The sequence below is a fragment of the Mustelus asterias genome, chromosome 19 (assembly GCF_964213995.1).
Source record: "Mustelus asterias chromosome 19, sMusAst1.hap1.1, whole genome shotgun sequence".
Classification (NCBI taxonomy): domain Eukaryota; kingdom Metazoa; phylum Chordata; class Chondrichthyes; order Carcharhiniformes; family Triakidae; genus Mustelus; species Mustelus asterias.
In genome coordinates, this window is record NC_135819.1 from 14,769,171 (window position 1) to 14,794,693 (window position 25,523).

General features: G+C 46.0%; 1 protein-coding gene across 1 annotated transcript in view; it reads left to right on the top strand.

Moving 5' to 3' along the window:
- Positions 1-25,523, top strand: part of LOC144507637 (uncharacterized) — a 66,315-nt gene that overhangs the window by 15,063 nt on the left and 25,729 nt on the right. Inside the window, exons 5-10 of the mRNA XM_078234794.1 lie at positions 1,403-1,612; positions 1,713-1,826; positions 3,005-3,148; positions 4,502-4,594; positions 6,254-6,445; positions 20,227-20,433. Of these exons, the coding sequence (XP_078090920.1) occupies positions 1,403-1,612; positions 1,713-1,826; positions 3,005-3,148; positions 4,502-4,594; positions 6,254-6,445; positions 20,227-20,433 (960 nt within the window). The remainder of the gene's footprint in view (positions 1-1,402; positions 1,613-1,712; positions 1,827-3,004; positions 3,149-4,501; positions 4,595-6,253; positions 6,446-20,226; positions 20,434-25,523) is intronic.

A 25,523-nucleotide genomic window follows, 5' to 3' on the forward strand; every position in this document is an offset into this window, starting at 1 on the left:
TTTTAATGTTGAGAGATTCTCTTTTTTTTTAGTAATATAATGGTACCTTATGCAGATTTTCCTTGGAATCTTATCACCTGCTGCCTGGCATGTAAAACTCCCCTTCCATGAACGCTCTGTCTGACGGCAGGTCCATAATTCATTCATGGGATGTGGGCATTACTGGCTAGGTCAGCATTTATTGCTCATCTCCGAGGGCATTTAAAAGCCAATCATATTGAACAAAGAAAATTACAGCACAGGAACAGGCCCTTCGGCCCTCAAGCCTGCACTGACCATGCTGCCCAACTTAACTAAAACCCCCTACCCTTCCAGGAACCATATCCCTCCATTCCCATCCTATTCGTGTATTTGTCATGTATTTAAAAGTCAAATTGCTGTGGCTCTGGAGTCGCATGTAGGCCAGACTGGGTAAGGACGGCAGATTTCCTCCCCTAAAGGACATTAGTGAACCAGATGGGTTTTTCTGGCAATCGATTAATGGTTTCACGGTCATCAGATTCTTAATTCCAGATTTGTTTATGAATTTTTTAAAAATGCCATGGTGGGATTCGAACCTGGGTTCCCAGAGCATTACCATCTGGATTGAGTCTGGTGACAATACCACTGTGCCACCCCCTCCCCATGGCTCATTGCCTGATGAAGCTTCACCCCTGAACCATTATTTTTTTAGTATTTTGGCATGTCATTACTGCTTCCACCCTGTCAGTTTCTGCACACTCAATCCATGCTTCATTGATCTTTACCAGTGTGGATCTCCTGTCAGGAGTCAGTGAGTGGAGCTCTGTTATTCAGGGGCTATTGCTGATTGACTTTCTATTGGAGTAGTCTGCTAATTGATCTTCCCGTGTGATCACCTGCAGTGAACAACTTGCAGTTTGAACACTTGTAATTGGATAGAGAAAGTAAATTGTGCAAGGAAGGCCAAATTGCAATGAGATGAAAGAGAATCTCACTGCATGTTCTATCTTTGTACAATCCAATCCCCTTTGGTGACGCACCCAATACTATCAATTCTAGATATATAAAGCCTGCCTGTGGAGTTTGCATGTTCTCCCCCTGTTTGTGTGGGTTTCCTCCCACAGTCCGAAAGTCATGCTGGTTAGATGTATTGATCTGAACAGGTGCTGGACTGTGGCGACAAGGGGAATTTCACAGTAACTTCATTGCAGTGTTAATGTAAGCCTTGTGACTAATAAACTTTAAACTTCAGCCTCTTGCAGAGTTGCAACCTAGTGATGCAGCGTTGCCTCTCTGGTGACAAATGGATGAGGGGTGTTGATGCTTTAAGGCCTTTTGGAAATCCAACAGCTTTAACCCTTTGGCCCCAACCTCAACTTTCATATTGATGTGAAAAACCTTTATATATCTAGAAACTAAATGCTTTCCATTTTTAAACTAGGATGATGAGTTTACACATCTCTACACCCTCATTGTCCGTCCAGACAATACCTACGAGGTTAAAATCGACAACCAAAAAGTTGAATCGGGCAGTTTGGAAGAAGACTGGGATTTCCTCCCACCCAAGAAAATCAAGGATCCAGAAGCCAAGAAATCCGAAGACTGGGATGAACGTGCAAAGATCGATGACCCAGAGGATAAAAAACCCGACGTAAGTAAATTTCTTACTCCACTTTTTTGAGACGGCACAATAAATTGAAACGCTGTGTTTACTCATTTCTAACTGTTCCTGATTTTTTTTGGGGGGTCAGGACTGGGAGAAACCAGAGCACATTCCTGATCCTGACGCCAAGAAACCTGAAGATTGGGATGATGAGATGGATGGTGAATGGGAGCCACCTATGATTCAGAACAGTGAATACAAGGTAAATGGGTTGCTGAGATAGCAATCTGGGTCAGGTATCTGACCTCAATTAGTCTGATTTTTGTACTCTTATGGTCTGTTTGTTGCAGACTCGTGTTACAATCTCAACTGGCACAAATGGGTTTTGCAGGCTGTAGCCAGTTTTTGATGGGAGAGGAATGGGTTTACAAGCAGAAACTAGCAACAGTAAATTTAGCCACCTGTTATGTGCTGATAATTTTTCCTTCATTGATGGAATGAAGTATAAATGATGCTACCTGTCACCCAATCTTCCTGAACTTGAGTTTTGATTTGAGCTGCACTTGTTGCAAGATTTATTTTTATTCTAACCTCACTGCAGCATTAGGTGTCAAATGCTCTATTCACACTGGTGTGACTACCTGTTTATGAAATCCACTTTAATTTCTTGCCACAAGTCTTCAAGACACCCAAGTCATGAGATTCTGTTATCTTGTACTTGGAAGCCCATTCCACCAAAATACTAGATTGGCCTTGATCCTTAACTTATTTTTGTCACAAGTGGGCTTACATTAACGCTGCAATGAAGTTACTGTGAAAATCCCCTAGTCGCCATACTCCGGCGCCTGTTCGGGTACACTGAGGGAGAATTTAGCACCTAACCAGCACGTCTTTCTGACTGTGGGAGGAAACCGGAGCACCCGGAGGAAACTCATGCAGACATGGAGAATGTGCATCCAAGCTGGGAATCGAACCCAGGTCCCTGGCACTGAGGGTGGCAGTGCTAACTGATGCCACCATGCTGCCCTCAACCTCAACTTTCATATTGATGTGAAAAACCTTTGTGGCTTCACTTGATTGAGCTCTCCCGATTTTTCTTTTAAAACAGACTTCACATCAACATCACTTGCTACAAATACCAGAAAAGCCCTTCTAACCCCATTCTACTCGTGTCTAAACAAAACTGAGAATCGTGACAGTCCCAGTATATTTTAGTTAATCAACTGTGTCTCCATTTGAATTGTGTAGAGCCAGTGACTGATCAAATCTTTATTACTTGCAGGTTGTGGGGAGAGGGGAATTGTGCTTTCTCTCTTGTTTAATATTTACACTCCTTGTACCTACTTCCCCAGTTTTAAGTTTTGGAAAAATGCAATGTGTATTTCCATTTTGGATAGTACAGTTTATGGTCTGACTGAAATGTTGTTGTTTTTGTACCAGGGTGAATGGAAACCACGGCAAATTGATAATCCAGATTACAAGGGCAAATGGATTCATCCTGAAATTGATAACCCTGAATACACGCCAGATTCTAGCCTTTACAGTTACAAGGATATTGGCATAATTGGTCTAGATTTGTGGCAGGTTAGTGTGCTGCAAAGATTTGTAGCAATGTTTCCTGTTCAAGCCTTTTGTTAAGTTATTGGGTATCTGCAGCACTGCTTGCAATTACCCTTTTGTGGCTTGCAAAGCCTTGACACCTATCGTTTCCATCTCCTTGATGCTTATTTCTTGATGTATTCTCTTTTATATTCTACAGGCATTGAAATTTGCATTCTCGGTTCTAATGTCACACCCTACGTTTCCAGTCTTGGTCCTTCACCCTAGTAGGCGACAGGGTTTTAATATCCAATGTGAGGCATGATTAATGGAAATATCCATTTTAAACTCTGCCCTGCAGTACTTGATTTTCTAGTTGACCTTTTTTATTTAAGGCAGGGTTTGGTTACTTCCATATTGTAAGCTATTGGGTCAAGCTACAAGCTGGAAAAACCATGGTGGCACAGTGGTTAGCGCTGCTGCCTCAGTGCCAGGGACCCAGGTTCGATTCCTGGCTTGGGTCACTGGAGTTTGACTACTAAATATACTTTATATAAGAAAAATAAACTTGAGGGCATTAAGTTCTGGCCAAGCCAGTGAAGCCCACAAACTTTTAATTTCTGTATATTGGGGAATCATCGGCATAAATTGCTTTTTTTGAACTATAGTGGCACAGTTTATTAGTGTCACAAGTAGGCTTACATTAACACTGCAATGAAGTTACTGTGAGAACCCCCTAGTCGCCACACTCCAGCGCCTGTTTGGGTACACGGAGGGAGAATTTAGCACGGCCGTTGCACCCTAACCAGCACCTCTTTCGAACTGTGGGAGGAAATCCCACCCAGGCCCGATCTCCACATGCATCTACCCTAGCCTAGTCCTCCTGACATCAAGGGGCAATTTAGTACAGCCAATCCACCTAACCTGCACATTGTTAGACTGGGAGGAAACCCATGGAGACAGAACATGCAGACTCTGCACATTGAGCCAAGCTGGGAATCAAACCCAGGTCCCTGGCAGCAGTGCTAACCACTGTGCTACTGTGTGTTTGTCTAAACTTCCATATTCATTCAAGCAAATTATGTTTTTAGACAGTGGTTTTGAAAGCGTGTAGTGATTCCGATAAGGTAAGGTGGAGAAACTATTTTCAGTGGCAGAACCATACCCAATATGAGCCAATTTTAAATGTATTTTTCTCCATTTGTGGAAACAAGCATTGTTTTGGCTAAGTGTGCAGAATTTTAATGTCCTGCTCCAAAGATATGAGAGCATGTTATCTACCTCTATTCTCTTTTCCTTCACCCTTGCAAACCTCTGTGGAATTGGTGTCTTCCAGACGATGCTATGTTACTACAGACATGACCCAAGTTGTTGAGTGAGGTGTTTTTAATTTTCCAGGTTAAATCTGGGACAATATTTGATAACTTCCTGATCACAGATGACGAGAAATTTGCTGAAAAGTTTGGAACAGAAACCTGGGGAGCTACTAAGGTAAGAATGTAAAACATTCCCTGTGGGCAGGTAATCCTTTGAGATGGCGGGGGGGGGGGGGGAAACTGGTTGCAGAAGGGGAACCAGGCTTATTTAAAAATGGAAGTCTCTGATTGGGGTTGTGTTTTTAACCCTTGTGCAATGATTGATATTCTGACCATTTTGCTTCTGGGACTTGTGTCTAATCTAACGGGGTTTTTTAAAAAAACAGGGAAAGGCCCAGGAGACGAGCCACAATATAAGGGCAAGGCATCATTGGGGGGGGGGAGAAACAAGGGTTGGACATGGGCCAAAAGAAAAGGGGTAGAGTTTGAAGTAATGGGGACATGTCCTTGCTCTCCAACCCCAAAACTGAATGGGCTGAAAGCAGGTTCTTTCTGAAGGTGTATTGGTTACGTGGAATTGATTAGTGCAGTTGCAACCTGGTTCTTGGTAAATTTTAATTCATGACGACTGCCAAAAATTTGGTGATTGAGCACTAAAGTGGCACTCTTCCTTGAGAATAGCTCTACGAGCAAAGCTAGGAACTTGGGAATAGCTTGGCACTCCTGTGCTGATAAACCTTTCAACACTAAACCAACAAATTGAAAAGACATCACTTGCATCTGCAATAAATTGGCAAATCCCCATGTACAATGTTGGCCAGGTGCTATTTTTTTAATTGGTTATTTGTAACAATGGAGAATTTTAAGTTAACACTTTGCCTCCATATCTGAAATATTGTTATGGAATAGTTAGAACCCACACTTCAATAAACTCCCCCTAAAATTATATAGGAAAATAACACTGCATTGTATGTAGTTTCACTGTCACTGCTAGTAATTCTTGGTGTGTAAATCGGGGGGGGAGGAGCACAGTGGTATTGTCACTGGACTAGTAATCCAGAGACCCAGGGTAATACACTGGAGACCTGGATTCGAATCCCACCATGTCGCATGGTGGGATTTAAATAGGGCAGCATAGTGGTTAATGCTGCTGTCTCCTAGCACCAGGGACCTGGGTTTGATTCCCCACTTGGGTCACTGTCTGTGGAGTTTGCACTTTCTCCCTGTGCTTGCATGGGTTTCCACCAGGTGCTCTGCTTTCCTCCTGCAGTCTGAAAGACGTGCTGGTTAGGTGCATTGGCCGTGCCAAATTCTCCCTCGGTGTACCCAAACAAGCACCCAAGTGTGACTAGGGGATTTCCACAGCGATTTCATTGCAGTGTTAATGTAAACCTACTTGTGACACAAATAAAATGTATTTAAAAGTCTAGACCATGAGACCATTGTCAATTGTCATTTAAAAAAAAACTCATCTGGTTCACTAATCTTTTAGGGAAGGAAATCTGCCACCCTTGCTTGGCCTGCATGTGACTCCAGGGCCACAGCAATGTGGTTGACAAATTCCCTCTAATGGCCTGGCAAGCCACTCAGTTCAAGGGCAATCAGTGATGAGCAGCAAATGCTAGCCCAGCCAGTGACACCCACATCCCATGAATGAAAGATGGTCTCTTCAGACAGAACTCTTGAGGCTTAAATGTGTATGCTTTGAATGGGGGGGGGCATTTCAAATGACCTGATTTGTGCTTTAAAATCTCTAGTAATCATTTGACCGTGTGCAGAACAGGTTTTTTTTTCCCCTCCATAACCAGAGTTGTTTTTTTTGGTCATGTTCAAGGATCCAGAAAAGAAAATGAAGGAGCAACAGGACGAGGAAGAGCGAAAGAAGCGAGAGGAAGAGGAGAAGGATAAGGAGGAGGATGCCGAGGGGGAAGAGGAAGAAGATGAGGATGAGGAGAAAGAAGACAAGGAGGAGGAAGAGGAGGAGGATGAAGAAGAAGAAACAGACACTGCTCCAAAGGATGAATTGTAAAGGATTGTAACACCTGTTGGGAGAATGAATGGTAGCAGAGCAATGTGCAGAAAAAAAAACCTTTACACAAAGCAGTTGGGACCCCCTTATTGGAATATTTTTTTGTTTACAAACAATAGAAAAAGTAGGGTCTTTGGGGTTGGGAGTTAGAAGGGGGGGGGGGAAGGGGATGGGATCTAATTCTCACTGGAAAATATATCCATTGAGTAAGGGACTACTGAGACTTCTGAACCTTGGTTACTAAAATATATTCGGATCACTAAAGATATTGTCTTCATAACGTGGGGGGGAGGGAGGGATTGAACCTTCGACACAGCAACCTTACTGGGTATGAGGAAAAAGCCACACGATCCTGGAAATCACCTGAGCATTGTTCACAGCAGGTTAGCTTTTTCTTTTTGCTATTTTTACTGAGGGTGTTAACTCGTGGGTCAACCCCCCTCAGTTTAAAAAGCCCTTGAGTATTCGCGTAGTAATAATGCTTGTGGCCAGTAACTTCCAAACTTGGGTTCCCATGCTGTTTGGGTTGGCTCGTGTTGACTTGTCTAGATGAGCATAATACACTGAACGATGTGGTGTACTTAAAAACATGTCTCGAGGTTCTACAGTTGATGCCAGTTCATTTCCAGGGAGCACGACTTTATAAAGTTTTTTTCTTTTTAAGAACCACTCTAGTCCCGAGCATAAAATTAAAATCTGGTGATGGGATTTAACATAAATGGGGGAAATGATCTGATTTAAATTGACCAATTTCACTTCCATCTGGGGTTTTCCCCCATTAACAGGCTTCAACTGAGTGTAATTGTACAGCTGCCTTTATCCATTCAGAGAACAATAGCGTCAAGCAGGACTGCACTGGTTATACACATGGATGTTTATTGGCTCTTTCCAAATCCAGGGTCAACTTTGCCTTTGTATTTTGCATTCTTTATATAGGGGTTTCAAGGGGGGGGGAGGGGAGGGAAATTCTTTATTTCCAACACAATTCAAAAGGGGACTTAAAATTTCTGTACAGACCAAGTCTAAAAGTTTGTCATTTTAATCTGTTATTTAAATGTTGTAAATTGGTGATTTGATGGATGACCGTGTTTGGGAAAACCTTTTGAGTTCTGTGTGCAATACAGAAATAAGTTTGATCACATTTCTACAATAAAAACCAATGGAAGTGAAATGACTACTGTGGGTTTGTCCAGGTTTAATGGTTCTCGTGTTTTGGGACTCGTGTGATTGAGGGTAATATTAGCGTGGATTTGCTGGTTAATGTAGATTAGGAATGAATAGAGTTGCTGGACTGCAACCAATGTGGCACTGCAAGGATCCATGCTTGGGACTTGGCTATTGGGGCAGCACAGTGGTTAGCACTACTGCCTCACAGCTCCAGGGACCTGGGTTCAATTCCTGGCTTGGGTCACTGTCTATGCTGAGTTTGCACATTCTCCCCGTGTCTGTGTGGGTTTCCTCCAGGTGCTCCAGTTTCCTCCCACAGTCCAAAGATGTGCAGGTTAGGTTGATTGGCCAGGTTAAATTGCCCCTTAGTGACCCAGGATGCCTAGGTTAAGAGGGATTATCAGGGTACATATGTGGGGTGATGAGGATAGGGCCTGGGTGGGATTGTTATAAGTGCAGATCTGATGGGCTGAATGGCCTCCTCCTCCTGTAGGGTTTCTGATCTTTTCAATTCCTACAAGATAAGACCATAAGACATAGGAGCAGAATTAGGCCACTGGCCCATCGAGTCTGCTCCGCCATTCAATCATGGCTGTTTTTTGATGTGGAGATGCCGGCATTGGACTGGGGTAACCACAGTAAGAGTTTTAACAACACCAGGTTAAAGTCCAACAGGTTTATTTGGTAGCAAATGCCATTGGCTTTCTGAGCGCTGCTCTGAAAGCTAATGGCATTTGCTACCAAATAAACCTGTTGGACTTTAACCTGGTGTTAAAACTTTTACTGTGGTTTTTTTCTCATCCCCATTCTGCCTTTTCCTCAACCCCTGATCCCCTTATTAATCAAGAACCTATCTATGTCTCTGTCTTAAAGACACTCAATGACCTGGTCTCCACAGCCTTCTGCAGCAATGAGTTCCACCGATTCACCACTCTCAGGCTGAAGAAATTCCTCCTCATCTGTTTCAAAAGATCATCCCTTTAGCCTGAGGTTGTGCCCTCCGGTTCTAGCTATACCACAAGATGTGGCGTAACGTAGCCAAGCTTGCTGATAAAGTTGGGTGGGAAAGTTTGAGAACCAAGATTGTGAAATGCTGTCAATGGCAGTAACTGTGTCCATGTTTGATCCAAGGCTGTAATAGGGTCAAGAGCTGAGTGACATTTGGTGGGACCCAAACTAAGCATCAGGGAGTAGCTTATCACTAAACAACTGCCACTTGATGGTACTTTACTAGTAATCAAGAGTAGATTGGTGGGGCAGTAACTGGCCAGGTTGGATTTGTCCTGTTTCTTGTGTACAAGACATACCTGGGCAACTTCCCACATCACTAGTTTGTCATAGCTGTACTGAAACAGCTGGCTCGGGGCACAGCCAAGTCAGGAGCACCAATCTTCAGTATTGAAATACTGTCAGGGGCCCATAGCCTTTGCAGAAGCCAGTGCCTTCAGCCAGTTCTTGATAGGAACACATCAAAAAATTGGCTGAAAACTAGCATCTGATGATGGGAGGCCAAGATGGGTTATCCACTTGGCACCTCTGGCTGAAGATTGTTGCAAATGCTTCAACCTTGTGTTACAATCCAGGTCAGAAACTCTGCAAGGTGTTTTATGAAGCCAGTCTAGACCATAGATTTTGCATCTTGAATTTGGTATGGGTAAGTAAAAGATGTTTCACTTCAGGTGTGATTCAAATGACCCACGAGGGAGCTTTTACCCAAGTAAGAATACTGTTAATACATAGAAAATTAGCAGTAACTTTTACCAATTTTAAAAACATCCATGATAATAAACATTAACTAAATGCACCATTCCAAACAAGCCTTATAAATATACACCTGTCTCAGGTTTAGCCCAGTAAATAAGAATGCTATCGTGATACTGGATTATTTAGCACTGCAACACTTGCTGTGAGTTAGTGTTTTGGATCGAGAATTGTAACTGACTTCGCAGCTCTGTAGCTACCAACCCACCTCGTTGAAGATAGTCACTGCTTGCCCCTCACTAGCAAGTCGCCAACAGCAAGATTTTTCACTCCAGCTAAGTGAGGAAAGACTGCTTCCAAATTAGCCAGGGAGACACACCAACACTTGCCAGTCTGGATTCCAAACCCCTAACTAACCACCAAAACTGAAACTAAGAATTCTTGGTAGAGGTGAGGTGGAGGGGGAGAAAAACTCTCCCATCTGCCCTGTCAATCATTCATCCCACAATTCAAAAGGTCATTAACTCCCAGAGAGTGCGTTAGACCCAGATTAAAAAATAAAACCCCATTTAAACAGCAATAAAAGGGACACCTAATCAGACAGGTCGGCAACAAGCACAATGGGGGGGAAAAAACCTTAATTTCAGAGAACATGCTTAAAATGCCTTTCTTAAAGGCACAGTAATGTCATGTTTGTCTTTGGCATTAATATGCTGTGCTTCCCCATCAGGTTGTATTTGTGGAGTCACGTCTGCCAAGTGAGTTATTTAATTGTCCATCTCCATTCCTGACAATGTGGCAAGAGGGGCAGCGCTCCGAAAGCTTATGGTATTTGCTACCAAATAAACCTGTTGGACTTTAACCTGGTGTTGTGAGACTTCTTACTGTGCTTACCCCAGTCCAACACTGGCATCTCCACATCATGTGGCAAGACCGCAGAGCTTAGGTTTGATCTGTCAGTTGTGGAACCACTTGGCTCTTTCACTTGCAGTTTGGTACACAACAATCCTGAATTGTAGCTTCATTTTTTCAGTATGCCTGGTGCTGCTTCTGGCATTCCCTACTTTCAACCATAGCTGGTGGTAATGGTGCACTGGGAGATATGCCAGGCCGTGAGAAGAGATTGAGTTCAGTTCTGCTGATGGCCCACAGATCCACATTGATGCCTGGTCTTGAGTTACCAGGTCTGTTTGAAATCTATTCCATTTAGCACCTTTGTGCCACACAATGTGATGGAGGGTATCCTCAGTGTGAACACAGGACTTCATCTACCAGGACAGTGCAGTGGTCACTCCTAATACTGTCGTGGGCAGATGCATGAAGTAGAAATGGTCGAAAGCTTCAAGTATTTAGGTGTCCAGATCATCAACAACCTGTCCTGGTCCCCCCATGCCGACACTATAGTTAAGAAAGCCCACCAACGCCTCTACTTTCTCAGAAGACTAAGGAAATTTGGCATGTCAGCTACAACTCTCACCAACTTTTACAGATGCACCATAGAAAGCATTCTTCCTGGTTGTATCACAGCTTGGTATGGCTCCTGCTCTGCCCAAGACTGCAAGAAACTACAAAAGGTCGTGAATGTAGCCCAATCCATCACGCAAACCAGCCTCCCATCCACAGACTCTGTCTACACTTCCTGCTGCCTTGGTAAAGCAGCCAGCATAATTAAGGACCCCCATGCACCCCGGACATTCTCCTTTCCATCGGGGAAAAAGACAAACATCTGAGGTCACGTACCAAACGACTCAAGAACAGCTTCTTCCCTGCTGCCATCAGACTTTTGAATGGGCCTACCTCACAAGTTGATCTTTCTCTACATCCCAGCTATGACTAACACTACATTCTGCACCCTCCCCTTTCCTTCTCTATGAATGGTATGTTTTGTGTGTATAGCACGCAAAAACAATACTTTTCACTGTATACTAATGCATGTATCAATGATAAATCGAATCAAACAATTTGTAACTAGCAGATTGGTGAGGATGAGGCTACTTGTTGGCTCCCTCGCCTTCTCATAGACCCGGTCTAGTAACTATGTCCTTTAAGGCTTGGTGAGCCATGGTGATAGAAATTGAAGTGCCCCATCTAGGGTATATTCTGCATCTTTGCCATCCACAATGCTTCCTCCAAGCGGTGTACAATATGGTTCATCAGCTTGTGTCCATGGTAAGCGGGAAGGCTTCCTCGCCCATGTTTGACCTGATGCCGTGGGACTTCAAAGTCAATGTTGTTGACTCCTGGGCAAACTTACTCCTGACTGTCGCCTCTGCAGGGTCTTCTGCAGGTGAGGCACATCGTACCCAGGGATGATTCTGTGAGTATGAGAGACAGCTCTCCCAATTTTGGTACCAGCCCCCCAGATATTAGTAAGGAGGCCTTTGTCGGGTCGAAAAGGGAGAGTTAGCTGTTGTCATTTCTAGTGCTTGGGTCGATGCAGGATGATCCATCGGGTTTCATTCCGATTTGACGTTTTAGCAGTTTGATACAACTGAATGGTTTGCGGGACCACTTCAGAGGGCTGTTAAGAATCAACCACATTGCTGTGCCTCTGGAGTCACATGTAGGCCAGACCGGGTAAGGACGGCAGATTTCTTTCCCTAAAGGACATTAGTGAACCAGATGGGTTTGTACAACAATCAACAATGGTTTCACGGTCATTAGACTTTTAATCCCAGATTTTTATTGAATTTAAATTTCACCATCTGCCAAGTTTAGGAGAATGAAAGGTGATCTTGGATGGCACAGTGGTTGAGCACTGCTGCCTCACAGCACTAGGGGCCTGGGTTTGATACTGGCCACGGATAACTGTGTGGAGTTTACACGTTCTCCCCGTGTCTGCGTGGGTTTCCTCCAGGTGCTCCAGGTTCCTCCCACAATCCAAAGATGTGCAGGTTAGGCGGATTGGCCATCCTAAATTGCCCCTTAGTGTCAGGGGGACTAGCTAGGGTAAATGCATGGGTTATGGGGATAGGGCCTGGGTGGGATTGTGGTTGGTGCTGACTCGATGGGCCAAATTCTGCACTGTAGGGATTCTATGATCTCGAAACCAAATATATAAAATTAAGGGGTTTGACCAAATATTTGATTTGATTTATTATTGTCACATGTATTGGGATACAGTGAAAAATTTTGTTTCTTGCATGCTATGCAGACAAAGCATACCGTTCATAGAGAAGAAAAGGAGAGAGTGCAGAATGTAGTGTTGCAGTCATAGCTTGGGTGTCAGAAAGATGCCATAAGGATGTTTCCCTGGCTATGGAGTCCGCAGTTGGGGGTCACGGCCTCTGGGATAAGGAGTTGGTCCATTTAGCACGGACTGATGTATATCTTTGGAATTCTACTCCAGAAGCCTGTAGATGTTGAGTCAATTTTTCTTGGGATGTGTCGCTGGCAAGGCCTGCATTTTGTTATCTATTCTTAATTGCCCCTGAAGTGATTCCCCTCTTGAACCACTGCAGTCCACAGTGCTGTTAAGGAGGGAATTAGAGTCGTAGAGATATACAGCAGGGAAGCAGGCCCTTCGGCCCAACTCATCCATGCCGACCAGGTTTTCTCAACTGAACTAGTCCCATTTGCCTGCGTTTGGCCCATATCCCTCTAAACCTTTCCCTATCCATGTACCTGTCCAAATGTCTTTTAAATGTTGTCATTGTACCCGCCTCTAACACCTCCTCTGGCAGCTCATTCCATACACGCACCACCCTCTGTGTGAAAAAGTTGTCCCTCGGGTCCCTTTTAAATCTTTCCCCTCTCACCTTAAACCGATGCCCTCTAGTTTTGGACTCCCCTACCCCGGGGAAAAGACCCCCTGGCTATTCACCTTATCTCTGCCTCTCATGATTTTGTAAACCTCTATAAGGTCACCCCTCATCCTTCTACACTCCAGGGAAGAAGTCCCGGACTATGCAACCTCTCCTTATAATCCAGTCCCAGTAACATCTTTGTGTATCTTTTTTGCACCTTTCACAGTTTAATAACATCCTTCCTATAGCAGGGTGACCAGTATTGTACGCAGTGCTCCAAATGTGGCCTTACCAATGTCTTGTACAGTTGTAACATAATGTTCCAACTCCTGTACTCAATGCTCTGACCAATGAAGACAAGTGTACCAGACGCCTTCATCACCACCCTGTCTACCTGTGACGCCACTTTCAAGGAACTATGTGCCTGCACCCCTAGGTCTCTCTGTTCCAGAACACTTCCCAGGGCCCTACCATTAACTGTAAGTCCTGCTCTGTTTTGTCTAACCAAAATGCAACACCTTGCATTTATCTGAATCAAACTCCATCTGCCATTCCTCAGCCCCTGGCTCAGTTAATGAAGATTCCAGGATTTTGACCCAGTGCTGGTGAAGGAACATCAATCTAGCTCCAAAGATGGTGTAGGTAGATACATGTTGGTGGTGTTGGTAGATAGTGTTAGAGAGGCAGTGGTATAGTGGTAATATCATTGGACTAGCAATTCGGAGACCCAGGGTAATGCTCTGGGGACCCGGGTTCGAATCCCAACACGGCAGATGGTGGAATTTGAATTCAATTTTAAAAATCTGGAATTAAGAATCTTCTGATGACCATGAAACCATTGTCGATTGTCGTAAAATCCATCTGGTTCACTCATGTCCTTTAGGGAAGGAAATCTGCCGTCTTTACCCGGTCTGGCCTACATGTGACTCCAGACCCACGGTAATGTGGTTGACTCTCAACTGCCCTCTGAAATGGAGGGTAGTTAAGAGTGGGCAATAAATGCCAGACCCAGCCAGCGACACCCACATCCCATAAAAACAAATATTAAAAAAAGTATAGCTGGAGATTGTGAGTGCGTGCGTGTGTGTGTGTGTGGAGGTAGGACAGGCGATACGGTGACACAGTGGTTTCCTGCCACAGTCCAAAGATGTGAGGGTTAGGTTGATTGTCTATTCCAAATTGACCCTAGTGTCGGGGCGGGGGGAGGGGGTGTGGTTAGCAGGCTAAATATGTGGGGAATAGGGCCCGGGTGGGTTCGTGGTCGGTGCAGACTCGATGAGCCGAATGGCCTCCCTCTGCACTGTCCGGACTCTATGACAGGAATGTGGAGTTAAAGTGGAAGATTAGCCATCCTTATTCAATCTCAGAACAGACGTGACTGAATGATCTAGTCCTGCTACCTGCAGCTGGGGTGTTCTTTGGGCTATAGAATGAGGCCAGGGAAGGGCCCATGGCTAAATCACAGATGGTAGTCTCCAGGCAATCTGATGCACTCCTGTGATGGAGAAACAGCTGAATGCACTGGATACTGCAAAGGTTACGGGCCTTGGCAAGATTCCTACAATAGTACTTGAGTATAGCTGTGCTGTGCTTTTCATACAGTTGATGCCATTGGGTATCTCTGAAGATCCATCTTCCCCATCCTCCCACCTCATGTTCGCAGCTGGCTTGAGACGCTTAATCACTGAAGCTGAATTTTGTAGCGGTGTCGGAGGTGAATTCATCCTTCATGCATGTGCTGGCTCTCATGGTTAACCCCCATGGTCCCATTTCTATCTTGGATAAATGATTGACCAAAAACAATTGTACTTCCCTGTAAGAGCTATTAGATTCTGCTTCCACCAGTTTCTAGTTAGATGTTCCCCCCATGTCCTAACGTTCAGCCATGGGGCGGGCACAGTGGCACAGTGGTTAGCACTGCTGCCTCACAGCGCCAGGGACCCGGGTTCCATTTCGGCCTCGGGTCACTGTCTGTGCGGAGTCTGCACGTTCTCCTGGTGTCTGCGTGGGTTTCCTCCGGGTGCTCCGGTTTCCTCCCACACTCCAAAGATGTGTAGGTTAGGTGGATTGGCCATGCTAAATTGCCCCTTAGTGTCCAAAGGTGTGCGGGTTAGGTGGATTGGCCATGCTAAATTGCCCCTTAGTGTCCAAAGATGTGTAGGTTAGGTGGATTGGCCATGCTAAATTGCCCCTTAGTGTCCAAAGATGTCTAGGTTAGGTGGATTGGCCATGCTAAATTGTCCCTTAGTGTCCAAAGATGTGCAGATTAAGTGGATTGGCCATGCTAAATTGCCCCTTAGCGTCCAAAGATGTGCAGGTTAGGTGGATTGGCCGTGCTAAATTGCCCCTTAATGTCCAAAGATGGGCAGGTTAGGTGGATTGGCCATGCTAAATTGCCCCTTAGTGTCCAAAGATGTGCAGGTTATGTGGATTGGCCATGATAGATAGACCCTTAGTGTCAGGGGATTTAGCTGGGGTAAGTGCACGCGGTTATGGTGAGTAGGGCCTGGGTGGGATTATAGTCGGTGAAGACTCGATGGGCCGAATGGCCTTCTGCACTGTACGATTCTATGAGGAGATGATGGAGGGTGACTGTCGTGTTGTGAACCCCAGTACAAGTCCTTTTCAGTCCTGTGGGGCCGGACATGTTGTATATCCTTCAAAACGGAACAGGGCCTCAAAAGGTTAAAGAGATAAACCTGTGGACAAACAAACAAATGCAGCAGATAACCAGAGTTAATATTGCTGAAGCCCCGATTGCACAACTCAAAAGTCAACATGAGGTCTGAATTGCAGTATGTAATGGCGTTTGTTCTCAGCGTGGGTTTCCTCCAGGTGCACTGGTGTAAGTTAGGTGGATTGGCCATGCCAAATTGTCCCTGAGTGTCCAAAGATATATAGGTTAGGTGGATTGGCCATGCTAAATTGCACCTTAGTGTCCAAAGATATATAGGTTAGGTGGATTGGCCATGCTAAATTGTCCCTGAGTGTCCAAAGATATATAGGTTAGGTGGATTGGCCATGCCAAATTGTCCCTGAGTGTCCAAAGATATATAGGTTAGGTGGATTGGCCATGCTAAATTGCACCTTAGTGTCCAAAGATATATAGGTTAGGTGGATTGGCCATGCTAAATTGTCCCTTAGTGTCCAAAGATGTGTAAGTTAGGTGGATTGGCCATGCTAAATTGTCCCTTAGTGTCCAAAGATGTGTAAGTTAGGTGGATTGGCCATGCTAAATTGTCCCTTAGTGTCCAAAGATGTGCAGGTTAGGGGGATTAGCGATGATAAATGTGTGAGGTTACGTGGATAGGGAGGTGGAGTAGACCTGAGTGGGATGCTCTTTTGGAGAGTTGGTGCAGACTCGATAGGCCGGTTGGACACTTTTTGCACCGTACGGATTCTATGACCCAGTAACAATTGGAAGGAGTCAGAGATATTGGCCCTTAGCTCCATGTGACCATGTGTTGTTGGCCCTAAACCTAATGGACCAGAAATTCTCAGGATGGGGGTGAGGGTCTGGGTAAGATACTCTGTCAGAGTCAGTGCAGACTCGATGGGCTGAATGGCCTCTTCTGCACTGTAGGAATTCTATGATATTGACAACGAGCTGGTTCTGTTTCTGCCCATCTGTTGGACCAATGGTTATTGGAACTTTTGAAGGGACGATGTTGTGCAGATGCTAAGGTTGGTAGTTGATTAAGAATGATTTCGGTAATTGTGCTAGTTTACTCTGAGTGGCTTTTTTTTCACTGCATATTTACCGCGAACAATATTTTTGTTTGGATAAGTCGACATGGTGGCACAGTGGTTAGCACTGCTGCCTCACAGCTCCAGGGACCCGGGTTCAATTCCCAGCTTGGGTCACTGTCTTTGCGGAGTTTGCACAGGGTTTCCTCCATGTGTTCTGGTTTCCTCCCACAGTCCAAAGATGTGCAGGTTAGGTTGATTGGACATGCTAAATTGACCCTTAGTGTCCCGGGATGTGATGGGTTAGAGGGATTAGCAGGGTAACTAAGCAGGGTGGAATTGGTGTTGGTGCAGGCTTGATGGGCCAAATGGCCTCCTTCTGCACTGTAGAGATTCTATGATTTTATGATTCGAAGTCAAACACGAAGGTGTGAAAATGCCCCAAATTTAAGAGCGGCCGTTTAAGGCTGGTTTAATATTCTGACAGGTCATTCATAAAAATGAAAAGCATATTCAAATGAATTTGCAGAATGCGTCACGCCCAACATCTAGATTCTGCAGCCCTCGCAGTTTGAACTCAGATAGCAAAATTATCCGCTTGGGATTAGGAAATCTTCCTAATGTCATCTTCTCAAGCCCCTAATGCGGCTTCTGAAATCTCCCCTATTTCAATGAGGGGTTGTCATGACGTATTAACCTGAATTTTCTATAGATACAGACGCGGTGGAGCGCAGTATAGTTTGTTATGAAATGCTTTGGGATGTTCTGGAATTTATTTGCGTTCATTTACAGGATGTGGGCATCGCTGGCTAGGTCAGAATTTATTTATCAGCTTGGACAAAGTTAGTATATCCCGTACCCAAAGAAAAGTTGCTTGGAGAAACTATTTTGCAATTTATATATTTACGTTATTTCTTCTTTCACGGGTAATGCGGGTTTCAGTGGCTAGGCCAGCATTTATTGCCCACTACTAATTGCTCTTGTGAAGGTGGTGGTGAGCTGCCTTCTTGGGTGCTGCAGTCCGAAGTGTAGATACATCCACAGTGCAGTTAGGGAAGGAATTCCAGTATTTTGATTCGGCGAAAGTGAAAGAACAATGATATGTCCACTGCGACTCTCACCAACTTTTACAGGTGCACCACAGAAAGCATTCTTTCTGGTTGTATCACAGCTTGGTATGGCTCCTGCTCTGCCCAAGACCGCCAGAAACTACAAAAGGTTGTGAATGAAGCCCAGTCCATCACGCAAACCAGCCTCCCATTCATTGACTCTGTCTACACTTCCCGCTGCCTTGGAAAAGCAGTCAGCATCTTAGAATCTAAGAATCGTAGAATCCCTACAGTGCAGAAGGACGCCATTCGGCCCACCGTGTCCGCACTGACTCTCCAACAGAGTATCCCACCCCACGTATTTACCCCACTAATCCCCCGAACCTAACACTCTTGAGACACTGAGGGACAATTTTAGCATGGCCAATCCACATAAGCTACACATCCTGGAACACTGAGGGGCAATGTAGCATGGCCAATCCACCTAACCCGCACAACTTTGGAGTTTGGGACGAAACTGGGGCACCCGGAGGAAACCCACGAGGACACAGGGGAGAATGTGCAGACTCCGCATAGACAGTCACCCGAGGTCGGAGTAGAACCCAGGCCCCTGGCAGCTGTGAGGCAGCAGTGCTAACCACTGTGCCTCCATGCTGCCCATTTGTGCCACCATGCTGCCCATATTATGAGAGAGATGTGGTGGGGGGGGGGAAAGTAGAAAGAGTTCGAGTGACTTGGATGGTATCTTGAGACTTATTTCACAGAAATAGAGTCATAGAGCAATACAGTACAGAAACAGGCCTTTCAGTCCAACTGGTCCATGACGGCCATGGTGCCCTCCCAGTTAGTCCCAATTGCCCGCATTTGGCCAATATCACTCTAATCCTTTCCCATCCATGTACTTATCCAAATGCTTTCTAAATGTTGCTATTGCTATTGTACCTGCCGCAACCACATTTTCTGTCAGGTCATTCCCATATGCGTACCACACTCTGCATGAAGAAGTTGCCCCTTAGGTCCCTTTAAAATCGTTCTCACCTTAAAACTATGCCTCGAAAGAGACTGTGCATTCATCCTATCTATGGACTAAATGAACATCTGAATGTTTACTATGAAAACTGTGTCAATTTAGATTCATAGAATCCCTACAGTGAAGAAGGAGTCCATTCGGCTCAACGAGCCTGCACCAACAATAATCCCACCCAGGCCCTACCCCTGTAAGTCCACGTATTTACCACATTAATCCCCCTAACCTAACACTTCTTGGGACACTGAGGGGCAATTTTAGTTAATCCCTCTGACACTAAAGGGCAATTTAGCATGGCCAATCCAGCTAACCTACACATCTTGTGGGCGACACGGTGACACTGCTGCGTCACAGCGCCAGGAACCCGGGTTCGATTCCGACCTCAGGTGTCTTGTGTGGAGTTTGCACATTCTCCCCGTGTCTGTGTGGGTTTCCTCCGGGTGCTCCAGTTTCCTCCCACAGTCTGAAAGATGCGCTGGTTAGGTGCATTGACCCAAACAGGCGCCGGAGTGTGGCGACTAGGGGAATTTCACAGTAACTTAATTGCAGTGTTAATGTAAGCCTTACTTGTGACTGATAAATAAATAAGTAAAATCTTTGGACTGTGAGAGGAAACCGGAGCACCCGGAGGAAACCCATGCAGAGACGGGGAGAACGTGCAAAACTCCACACAAGACACCTGAGGTCGGAATTGAACCCAGGTCCTTGGCGCTGTGAGGCAGCAGTGCCAACCACTGTACCACCGCGCTGCTGCCCCAATTTACACTTGATGTGGAGATGCCGGCGTTGGACTGGGGTAAACACAGTGAGTTTTAACAACACCAGGTTAAAGTCCAACAGGTTTATTTGGTAGCAAATGCCATTTGCTTTCGGAGCCCTGCTCCTTCGTCAGATGGCGTGGATATCTATCTGACGAAGGAGCAGAGCTCTGAAAGCTAATGGCATTTGCTACCAAATAAACCTGTTGGACTTTAACCTGGTGTTGTTAAAACTCTTACCCAATTTACACTTGCCATTTTATATGTATTTGCATATATTTTATATTTATATAAGATATAAATGTTTTTATTTTCTAATTTTCGCACATTTTAAAAATGATAAAGTCGGGTCAATTGTGGGGAACATGAGTGTAGAGGTGCTTGAATGGAGCTAGTCAATGGCACATGATGGCACTTCCTGGTTTAAGGCTGGGCGGGGCCACGCCTTAGGTAACGTGATCACGCAGGCCTTACGTAAGGCGATCACGATCACGCAGACAACGGGACGTAATCACGCAGACTACGCGACGCAATCACGCCGACGACGTGACGCGATCGCGCAGACTACGCGACGCGATCACGCAGATCACGTAACGTAACGCGAATTCGTAACGCGGGCCGGTCGCCATGACGACGACGTTGCGCGGCCTTGCGTCAAGATGGCGGCGGTCTGAGGCGGCCCCGCTGGAAATTTCCAGCAAACTTGAGGGCGAGCGGGCGACTGGGCCGGCGGAGCGGCGCTGCTAATCCCCCCTCTCCCCCCGGCGAGGCGGAGGCGGGGGCCATGTTCATCACCGTGAAAACGCTGCAGCAGCAAACCTTCAAAATCGAGATCGACCCCGAGCTGACGGTGAGGGAGCGGGCGGGGGATCCCCTCCCCCCGCCTGTCGATAGGGAGGATAAGGGGTTGATCAGCCTCCTCCTTCCTACTCCAGGACTTTAGAAACTGGAGATAACCCCCCCCCCCCCCCCCCCCCCACATCAGAAGTTGGGGGGAGGAGTGGGGGAGACAGAAACTGCTGTTGTTTGAAGAATATTGCATTTGTATAGCACCCCCTCTTAGAGTGGGGGTGGGGTAGGTTGTAATGAGGATAAGGGGATTAACCCCAGGAGTCAGGTTTATTGGGGGCAGAAACTGCTGTTACGAGAAGAAGATTGCATTTGTATAGCACGCCCCTCCTCCTGGCATGGTGGGGTGGGATGGGGGTGGAAAGGGGACAAGGGGATTAACCCCAGAGTCCGGTTTATTGGGGGTAGAAACTACTGTTATTTAAAGAATATTGCATTTGTATAGTACCCCCTCCTCCTCTAGGGTGGGGTAGTGTGGAATGGGGATTAACTCCAAGAAGCAGGTTTATTGGGGGCAGGAACTATATAGCACTCCCCCTCCTGGCATGGGTGGGATGGGGGTAAAAGAGTTGGTCAGTCTCCAGCTGGCCCCCAGGACTTTAGAAGCAGTAGGTAACCCCCAGGGGTCGGGGCAGAAACTGTTGCTGTTTAAAAATATTACATTTGTCTCGCATCCCCCCTCCTCCTCCTGAGGTGGGGGAGAAATGGGGGTAAGGGGTTGATCAGCTTCCTCCTTCCTACTCTAGGACTTTAGAAACTGGAGATAACCCACCTGCCATCCCCCACCCTGAAGTCATAGATTGGATTGGGGGGGGGGGGGGGGAACAGAAACTGCTGTTGCTTGAAGAATATTGCATTTGTGTAGAATCCTCTTCTCCAACTGGGGCAGGGGAAGGATGAACGGGGGATAAGGGGTTGATTAGGCTCCTTCTGTTGTGCTCCAGGACTTTAGAAACTGGAAATAATCACCCCCCCTCAGGAGTCAGTGTTGTGGGGGAGGGGAGGTGGATTAAAGAACATTGCATTTGTATAGCACTGACCCTCTGCTGTATTGGGAGGGAGTTAGGTGGGCCAGGCTCCCCTTCCTGGCTCCACAGCTTTGGAAACCACCAACCCATCGACAAGTGGAATCTTCAGTTATATGAAGAATATTGCCTTTATAGGTCACCTTTCACATGCTGAGAACCCCCGCCGCCCCCACTTTCCCTTTTACCGCCAATTAAGTCTCTGTTTTTTTATGTTCCATGCCTGAAGAGGGCACCGGTGTCCATGGGCCTCCTTGTTAATGAAAACAGAGAGTGCTAAAAATCTCAGCAGCTCTGGCAGCATCTGTAGAGGGAGAAAGGTAGAGTTAATGTTTCGAGTCCAACATGTCTGTTCTTCGGAACTTGTGTTAACCTTGCTCTCAAGGCAAGATCTTGCTAAAGATCCTTCCAAACCCACGACCACTTCCATCTAGAAGGACAAGGGCAAAACCCGGATACACCTTGGCGGGCCTTGTTGCCGCCGGGCGGCGGAGGTCCCCGCTGGAGGTCCCTCTATGGAGGGATCTCCCCCAATTACGTCGAGGACCTGGGGTGGAGGGTGATGCATGCAGCAGTGCCGCACAACTGTAGGATTCATTGGTTCACGGGCTCCGAAGACTGCCCTTTCTGTGGCCTTGTGGAGTCCGTGGACCATGTCTATGTTCTGTGTCTTAGGCTGCACTCCCTTTTTGTTTTCCTAAAGAACCTTTTATTGATGTTTTGTTTGCACTTCAGTCCCACGCTCCTGATCTACGGACACCCGGTGCGGAGAGGGGAGGGTCGGGATGGCGACCTCCTCGTGAACCTGCTCCTGGGCCTTGCGAAACGCGCCATTTACCGGTCCAGGCAGCGTGTGATCGAGGGGGCTGTCCATCCTGACTGTCTGCCCCTCTACCGCGGCTACGTTCGCGGCCGGGTGTCCCTGGAGAGGGAGCATGCGGTGTCCACGGGCGCGGTTGACGCCTTCCGTGCCCGTTGGGCACCGCAGGGGTTGGGGTGCGTTATTGACCCTGACAATTACATTTTAATTTGATGTTTTTAAGTTTCCTTTGTACTTTGATTTCTGTTCGGGCTGTTCCCCCTCCTTTTGGGGAGCTGCCCCTTTTTACTTTGTCCTGACTTAATCTGAGTTTGTTTATTTGGTTTGACCTAAAAAGAGGGCAGACACATGGGAACACCACCACCTGCAAGTTCCCCTCCAAGCCACTCCCCATCCTGACTTGGAAATATATCGGCCGTTCTTTCGCAGTCGCTGGATCAAAATCCTGGAACTCCCTCCCTAACGGCATTGTGGGTCAACCCACAGCACGTTGAATGCAGCGATTCAGGAAGGCGGCTCACCACCACCTTCTCAAGGGGCAAATAGGGATGGGTAATAAATGCTGGCCCAGCCAGTGACGCCCATGTCCCGTGAATGAATAATAAAAAGGCCTGGATCATCTTTGTTGACAGTACATGCATCCGGTTTGCAAGGCTCTTTATGAACGAAGTATCTTTTTTGAAAAAAAGTGCCAGGGCAGCTTTTAAAGTTAAAGTAAAGTTAAAGTTTATTTATTAGTCACAAGTAAGGCTTACATCAACACTGCAATGAAGTTACTGTGAAATTTTCCTAGTCGCCACAATCCGGCACCTGTTCTGGTCAATGCACCCTAACCAGTCCGTCGTTCAGACTGTGGGAGGAAACCGGAGCACCCGGAGGAAACCCACGCAGACACGGGGAGAACGTGCAAACTCCACACAGACAGTGACCCAAGCTGGGAATCGAACCTGGGTCCCTGGTGTTGTGAAGCAGCAGTGCTACCACTGTGCTACCATCTGGGCAGAGCAAGATCCTGCAAACTGTAATGTGACTGTGCCTTTCCTGTTTCCTTTCATGTTGTTGGTTGTGGTTTCTGGGTTGACACCCTTCCCTCCTTCTGGCACACCAGTGAAAACCCACATTCCTCATTTTCAAAATAACGACTGTGGGATTTGCATCAGAAAGGGTGGCACCTCTGACAGTGTGGCATTCCCTCTACAGCACGGGATTTCTTGGCTTTGCTTTATTTCTCAAGAGCCCTGGAGTGTGACTTGAACCCACAACTAGCTGAACTGAAGTGGAGATAACGCTACCAAGAGAAGCCCAATACGCTGAGATAAAAGCGAAACACTGTGGATGCTGGGATCTGGACCAAAAACAGAAAATGCTGGAAAATCTCAGCAGGTCTGACAGCATCTGCGGGGAGAGAATTGAGCCAACGAAGGGTCATGCAGACTCGAAACGTTGGTTCTATTTCCCCAAGATGCTGAGGATTGTTTACAGAGGTTTTTAAAAGGACAGGTTGTTGATTGAGAATGTATTTTATGTTTGGGAGTTAGCTTATCATTTTAAAATTGACCCGAGAGAGAGGTTAGAAATTTATTTTGTCCGTAGGGCTGCTAGAATGTGGAATGTTTTACCACAGGAATTGATATGGCAGGTGTCGATGTGAGTCATATAACTAATTGTAATGGAGGAAGATACAGGACTAGAAGAAGGAGATTAATTTTGGCTTGCTCTAGGAGCATCTGCTGTGAATTTGTGTATGTGGTTGCTTCGTGGTTGACACTCTGAGGAGTTAACAGCTGCACTTAAACATAATTAACTCTTGAGTAGGTGTTTCTGACAGATACCTTAATTGAGCGATGTCCTTTGGTAGGGTGAAGAACTGGCTTGTGGAGGAGTGCAGCCTGCACTTAACAAGTCACACTTAAGGTCTTAGTTTGAAGTTTATTAGTCAAAACTTCTGTGCTTCTATGTAATCTGGTTTTAGAGGTCATAGAGGTTTACAGCATGGAAACAGGCCCTTTGGCCCAACTTGTCCATGCCGCCCTTTTTTTTAAAAAACCCCTAAGCTAGTCCCAATTGCCCACATTTGGCCCATATCCCTCGATACCCATCTTACCCATGTAACCGTCTAAATGCTTTTTAAAAGACAAAATTGTACCCGCCTCTACTACTACCTTATTCCAGACACTCACTAACCTCTGTGTGAATAAATTGCCCCTCTGGATACTTTTATATCTCTCCCCTCTCACCTTAAACCTATGCCCTCTAGTTTTAGACTCCCCTACCTTTGGGGAAAAGATATTGACTATCTAGCTGATCTATGCCCCTCATTATTTTATAGAGCTCTATAAGATCACCCCTCAGCCTTCTACGCTCGAGAGAAAAAAGTCCCAGTCTATCCAGCCTCTCCTTATAACTCAAACCATCAAGTCCTGGTAGCATCCTAGTAAATCTAGCTGTCTACATTCCATTACATAACCTTGTGATACTGAGAACTCTAAAACCTGGTGATTTTTAATCTATAAGTAGGATGGGTCTGGACAGAAATAGTGTACTCCGTATCAAGCGAGTGAAGACTACCTGGCTGGATTTTAAAATTTTAAAGTTTGTTTATTAGTCACAAGCAGGCTTGCATTAACACTGCAATGAAGTTGCTGTGAAAATCCCCTAGTTGCCACACTCCGGCACCAGTTTGGGTACACTGAGGGGGAATTTAGCACGGTCAATGCATCTAACCATGTCTTTCGGACTGTGGGAGGAAACTGGAGCACCTGGAGGAAACCCACGCAGACACGGGGAAAACATAGAAACTCCACACACACAGCGACTCAAGCCGGGAATCGAACCCCCGGCACTGTGAGGCAGCAGTGCTAACCACTGTGCCACCGTGATAAACTAATAATCTTTGTTGTACCTATACTTGGAGGGCTGTAATTTGGCAGGGGGAGGGGGTGGGGGGGGATTGATGTCTGGGTGTGTTCTAGGGTCAATAATTTAATTAACTGCAGGAGATTTGATTTGATTTATTATTGTCGCATGTATTAGCATACAATGAAAAGTATTGTTTCTTGCGCGCTATACACACAAAACATACCGTTCATAGAGAAGGAAATGAGAGAGTGCAGAATGTAGTGTTACAGTCATAGCTAGGGTGTAGAGAAAGATCAACTTAATGCGAGGTAGGTCCATTCAAAAGTCTGATGGCAGCAGGGAAGAAGCTCTTCTTGAGTCGGTTGGTACGTGACCTCAGACTTTTGT